Source organism: Aplysia californica, unplaced genomic scaffold (genome assembly GCF_000002075.1).
Source record: "Aplysia californica isolate F4 #8 unplaced genomic scaffold, AplCal3.0 scaffold00443, whole genome shotgun sequence".
Lineage (NCBI taxonomy): Eukaryota > Metazoa > Mollusca > Gastropoda > Aplysiida > Aplysiidae > Aplysia > Aplysia californica.
Genome location: NW_004797713.1, coordinates 56,900 through 63,817, shown reverse-complemented (window position 1 = coordinate 63,817; position 6,918 = coordinate 56,900). Strand labels below are relative to the sequence as shown.

The 6,918-nt window shown below is 41.5% G+C and overlaps 1 protein-coding gene across 1 annotated transcript in view; it reads right to left on the bottom strand.

Annotated features, from left to right (window-relative positions):
* LOC100533515 (cadherin-like protein cad2) overlaps positions 1–6,918 on the bottom strand; it is a gene marked incomplete at its 5' end in the record, with an annotated part of 55,967 nt that overhangs the window by 19,274 nt on the left and 29,775 nt on the right. Inside the window, 4 exon segments of the mRNA XM_013086200.2 lie at positions 488–649; positions 1,234–1,991; positions 2,634–2,762; positions 5,481–5,659. Of these exon segments, the coding sequence (XP_012941654.1) occupies positions 488–649; positions 1,234–1,991; positions 2,634–2,762; positions 5,481–5,659 (1,228 nt within the window).

Here is a 6,918-nt window from a genome sequence, read left to right as displayed (position 1 = left end):
CTCTTTCTCTCTTCCCACCTGTGTGAGTGTGTGTGTGTGTGTGTGTGTGTGTGTCTATGCCATCTTTTTTCTGCCTCCCCTTTTATCTCCCTCTCTCTCTTTCTCTATCCTTCTCTCTCCCTTTCTCTCTCCTTCTCGCTCCCTCCCCCTTCCATGTCTCTATTCTCTATTGATCCCTTTACAAATAGGGGCAACAACAAGCTAGAGGTCTAGCGTATTGGCCCCCTGAAGGGGGACTTGGCAATTTTGATGGGTGATAGGGATCAGCGGGCACTGACAAGTGTTATTGTAAGCCCTGCTTGGAAGCGTATGTAAGTGGGCGAAATGAATGCAAAAATGGGCACTGGCTATAAAAAGGTTGATAAGCACTGGTCTTGATAAGCACTGGTCTAATATTGGACACCCCCAAAAATCCCTATAAGGAAAACCTGTATATTATGTATCTCCACAGACTTGTGAAAAGGATGACGACCACACAAACACCTACCTATTGGACAGCTGCTCCCACTACACAAAGGCACCACTGTCTCACACAAGTCCCCTGTGCGACCCTCCGGACACTGACAGCTGTAGTCCCCAAAGGCGTCTCGCAGACAGACCTTGTTGGCGGTACAGGTGGTATCCCCACATACCTGTTCCTTACAGTTGCCTGGAGGTGGAATTAGGTCACAGTGTAAAGGGTTACTGGGTATACATTTTCTCTTGAAACAGATAGAAACAATATAGGCCTACATTTTTCAGAAATGGCAGCTTTCTTAAATACTTTTGTCCAAAGAAAGCTTGAAACAACTATTAGATTATCACAAGAAAAATGAAGCCGTCTTTCTTTGAAGTTTTTTTCTGTCCCCACCACGTACAGATAAAATGAAAACCCCAAAAAGGCATAACTGGGGGAAAAATACCCATACTGTTTTGATCTTGTAATTTACAAGATGGTCACCATTCAATTTCATATGAAATATGAATTTTATCTCAAAAACTTACAGAAGCAGAGGACAAAAAAAGTTTCACTTTTCTTTTTTCTACACAAAAAAACTAACCTAAATGTTATTTGAAGTTTGATGGTATTTGAAATAATATGTATATCATTTTCTGTGTGTGCCACAATCTATAAACACAAGGTCGTATGATGTAAAGAATGGCACTAATATATCTGTTATTGTACAGAAAGAGTTAACAGCAAAAAAGAAAGGCAATGAAGGATAAGACAGAATATCACAAAGTTGGACTCACCCTCCAAACAAACACACTGCTCTGTGTAGCGATGACGCGCAGACACAAAGCTGGCTCCATTGACTAGGATAGGGACGAGGGTACTCTCATCAAAATGCACCTTCCCAACGCAGGTCCCAATGTCACACGATGCCTTGCTGCACGTGTCGGTGAAGATATCTAACACCTGAACACCCAGCACGCTCTCTATCCTTCCTCTGATCCTCTCCACTTTCCTCTTCAATGGCCTCTTGTGATAAAAGCGATCTGCTGACTTCCTCACGGCGAACAGAACATCAAGGTTATCATCAGCGTCTCTCTTTTTCCTCCGGTTCGAACCCCCTCTTCGTTTGTTTCTCGGCTTCTCCGCACTCTCTGAGGATGGCTGGACGTTGATAATTTCCACATCGGCAGTCCTCACATCCAGGCCCTGTTTGATTACCCTCTGGAAATCTTCCTTGAAGTTTGCGTAGAACTGCTCCTCGATCATGTGCTCAAACTGGATGGTGATGGCGTTGTCCAGCATCTCTTTGGATGTACAGATGACCTCAATGTCCACTTTCCCGTAACTGGTGAACTTCCCATCTGACACACTCACGTTGACCATGTAACTCCCGGCGTCCAGGCCGGTCAGTGCAATGAGGCGGCCGTCGTATCGGTGTACGTCAAACAGGTGACTGTTGGCCGATACGATGCTGAAGATACTTTTGTCATAAGGGTCCCTGTCTTGTGCCTCTACACGGCCAATCACACCGCCCGGGAAGCTGTCCATGCACGACCTGAAAAAAGGCAGATAACTCAGGTGTAAAAGATTTAGATCACAGAGCACAGAAATGCAGGGTGAAACACTAAAGGCACAATATCAACCCATCACAATCTAGTTTGGTCACTCATACACTCACTACCTCCCTTCAGTTTTACTAAGTTTTACAGCAGTTGCAACACAATAAGGTCATGTAAGCGCCGAACATAAGAGGTATTTCAAGAGAGTAAGACACACAAATAAGGAGAAATAAGAAAGATAGGAAAGAAGGAGCAAACCACACCAGATCACCCACAAATCACCCACCACTACCTCCCTCACAACCAACACATCACAATATGGTAAGTCTACGGACAAGTACACGCACATTCATAATAAATAATGAAAAATAAGAGCCAACAGTTTCTTCGTAAAAATAAGAGCAAAAATTGCATTGAATTAATTTTTCCTCTTTGAGAGGTAACAGAGAAGAAGGCTTATAAGTTCATAGTTATCTGTCCTAATATTTTTCTCAGCTTAGTTATTGTAAAAGTACAGTCAACCAAGACATGTACCAAAAACCATCAATAATAATATATTTATAGAGGCACAAACTATTGGAGTCTAGATGCTGTTTTGGTTCTGCTGAAAAAAAAATAAAAAAAAAAAAAATAAATACCTAATGGTGATGGCCAGGTCTCGAACCTCCGGGGCGTACACACTGTCATCTACCACCTCAACTGTTACAGCCACATCAGAGTGTAGTGGAGGTTTACCGTTGTCGTAGGCTCTAACAGACAGATGGTAGCTGAAGAAGATGAAATAATGAGAACACACAGTTAAAACCTGAACATTTCATCATGATAGATCTAACCATGACATATATTTCACATGTTTTCCCCTTCTTTTCCTTTTCCAACATAGTGTTGAAATATGGGCTTCATTTATTACCATAAATATGTCTATGACGTCAGAAGTTTAGCCCTGATGCCTAAAATATCAGTCTTGAGCATGATCTGTTTTTTTGCAACTTTTTTTGAAAGCCAAATAATTTGTTGAAGAGGATATTTTTGACATTTAATGCGACTGATTGGGCAAGACGTTTACCAAATTTTAACTGTACTTTTTTGTCCAAGACACAGTTTGCAGTAATTTTTTTATTTGACATGGTTTCATTTAATGCACATACATTTACACACACATCCGAACTTACACACACACACACAAACACACACACACATCCACACTTACATGTAAACACACACTTATGCACACACACACACACACACACACACACACACACACACACACACACACACATACACACACAGACACACTTACACCCCCCCCCCCACACACAAACTTACACATCCTGCACTTTCTTGGAGAGTTTGCCAGCCGTGCTGATGACGCCACCACTGTCGATGTGAAACTCTCCGTTGTCGTTGCCGCCGACAATCTCAAAGACAAAGGGCGGCCCGTTCTCGGGCAGGTCATCGTCCACAGCGCTCAGAGTGACCACCTCGATACCCGTGCGCCGGCCCTCCTTGGAGGGAGAGAATGAGAACAAAGGAAGGTCAGAAACATGTGAGGAAAATACGTAAACGGACTCTACTCTCTGCTACATTGTATGGTTGACATGGGAGAAGGAATGTCAAAAATATTTGAAAGAGAAAAAAAAAACACACAACGTAAACGGACTCCATTCTCCGATACACTGCACGATTGACATGGAAAAAGGAAATTCAGAAATATTCGAAGCTCACTGTTCGATTGACAAGAAAAACAGGAATGTCAGAAATATTTGGGGCAAATAAATAAATAAGCATAACCGGGATAAACAGACTCCTTTCACCGTCACACTATAGTACTGACACCGAAATGGATGTTAGAAACATTGGCTCCATAGAAAAATGAAATGAAACAAATGGACTCCATTCACCGTTACGCTGTAAGGTTGATACGAAATTAAGGTCAGAAACACTTGGTAACTTAGGGGGAAAATGGACTCCATTCATCGATTCAGTTATTGTTTGAGAAAAGGAAAGTACACCAATGCGACAAGTGCAACAGTCACGTGTCTCTTATTTGATCCAGATACTCATTGCATTTCATGATCATGTCTGACTTTGTCACTTCTTTGTTGGCAAGTGGTACAAAAAAAGAAGACTTGGATATTACAGTTAAATAAGACTTTAGTATTTACAACATTGTTTCACTACTAGGGTTTCACCATGAACATAAAGAAATTAAAAGCCGACTTTTTCCCTTCTTCGCTGAAAAAAAAAAAAATTAGTATACACCGAAATATAATGTACAAGATGCCATGCTGACTGGTTTAGAGGGAAAAGCAAGCGGAAGAGTTCATACGGAGACAATCCTCCCCCCCCCCCCCCGAAATATGGGACGCTTGGTTTTTGGTCTCTATCCATAGGGAGGGGTGGGGGTAGTTTTAGTTTTACGGCACTTTGCAAAACAAATTAGTTATATAGGTTCCGACGATTAGAGGTGTTACGGGAGAGTAAGACACAAAGAAAAGAAGGAGAGATAAAGACGATGGCAGAATATGTTTGGCAAGAAAGAAAGAGCAAACCACACCAGAGAACCCACCAATCACAAGCGAGGGAAGGGGAAAAGGGGTGGGGTGGGGAAAGAAAAGGATACGCATCTTAGAAATTGAGTTAGGACGGGAGAGACACACATTTTCTGAGAGTAAAAAAGAGCCGCGGAGACAAACAAGACCCAAGACATGATGCATTCACATTTATCACACTGTACACGACCTTTGTTCTATTTTTTTTTTAAAGTTTAGTTTTAGTAGAGGTTTTACGGCGCTCGCAACTGAATAAGGTCATATGAGCGCCAGAAGATTAGAGGTGTTACCAGCTAGTAACAAACATAAAAAAGAAGAAGGGGAGATAAGTACGATAGATGTTTAGTAGGAAAGAAGAAGCAAACCACACCAGAGCACCCACTAATTAAATAAATAAATACAAAATAACCTCAACAGACAGCAAAGAACAACAACAAAAAAACAGACGCGCAAGCAGATGTCGCACTGTTTCAAAACCATACCATATGTATTAACATTTTGCTTCACTGAATCCTAATGATACATGTATTTAAAAAACCCATCCTGTCTCAGGCACAGGCCTACCGCTCTTTCTTGCCTTTCTTTGTTTCTTTCCCCTACTTTCATTATTCTTTTTTTTACATCATAAGACCAAAAAAAAAAGATCGACACAAAATATCGACGAAAGGTGTTTGATACGAAAGAAGGGGTAAACCACTAATGACGCTTGATCAGCAAATATTCATAAACCATGGCCCAAATACTCTTTTCGTGCCGCAAATTATGAACACATTTTAGCAACACGTGTAAAGAAATGTACAGGCTGTTCGGTTAGTGCGTTTGAGTAAATGGAAGCAGACCTACACAGAAACGGTAGATCTAATTTAATTTAGTGTAGAGAACGAGTCAAACAGACTAACAAACAGACAGTCAGAAAGAAAGGGGCAAACTTACACATCCTGCACTTTCTTGGAGAGTTTGCCAGCCGTGCTGATGACGCCACCACTGTCGATGTGAAACTCTCCGTTGTCGTTGCCGCCGACAATCTCAAAGACAAAGGGCGGCCCGTTCTCGGGCAGGTCATCGTCCACAGCGCTCAGAGTGACCACCTCGATACCCGTGCGCCGGCCCTCCTTGGAGGGAGAGAATGAGAACAAAGGAAGGTCAGAAACATGTGAGGAAAATACGTAAACGGACTCTACTCTCTGCTACATTGTATGGTTGACATGGGAGAAGGAATGTCAAAAATATTTGAAAGAGAAAAAAAAAAACACACAACGTAAACGGACTCCATTCTCCGATACACTGCACGATTGACATGGAAAAAGGAAATTCAGAAATATTCGAAGCTCACTGTTCGATTGACAAGAAAAACAGGAATGTCAGAAATATTTGGGGCAAATAAATAAATAAGCATAACCGGGATAAACAGACTCCTTTCACCGTCACACTATAGTACTGACACCGAAATGGATGTTAGAAACATTGGCTCCATAGAAAAATGAAATGAAACAAATGGACTCCATTCACCGTTACGCTGTAAGGTTGATACGAAATTAAGGTCAGAAACACTTGGTAACTTAGGGGGAAAATGGACTCCATTCATCGATTCAGTTATTGTTTGAGAAAAGGAAAGTACACCAATGCGACAAGTGCAACAGTCACGTGTCTCTTATTTGATCCAGATACTCATTGCATTTCATGATCATGTCTGACTTTGTCACTTCTTTGTTGGCAAGTGGTACAAAAAAAGAAGACTTGGATATTACAGTTAAATAAGACTTTAGTATTTACAACATTGTTTCACCACTAGGGTTTCACCATGAACATAAAGAAATTAAAAGCCGACTTTTTCCCTTCTTCGCTGAAAAAAAAAAAACATTAATATACACCGAAATATAATGTACAAGATGCCATGCTGACTGGTTTAGAGGGAAAAGCAAGCGGAAGAGTTCATACGGAGACAATCCTCCCCCCCCCCCCCCGAAATATGGGACGCTTGGTTTTTGGTCTCTATCCATAGGGAGGGGTGGGGGTAGTTTTAGTTTTACGGCACTTTGCAAAACAAATTAGTTATATAGGTTCCGACGATTAGAGGTGTTACGGGAGAGTAACACACAAAAAAAAGAAGGAGAGATAAAGACGATGGCAGAATATGTTTGGTAAGAAAGAAGGAGCAAACCACACCAGAGAACCCACCAATCACAAGCGAGGGAAGGGGAAAAGGGGTGGGGTGGGGAAAGAAAAGGATACGCATCTTAGAAATTGAGTTAGGACGGGAGAGACACACATTTTCTGAGAGTAAAAAAGAGCCGCGGAGACAAACAAGACCCAAGACATGATGCATTCACATTTATCACACTGTACACGACCTTTGTTCTATTTTTTTTTT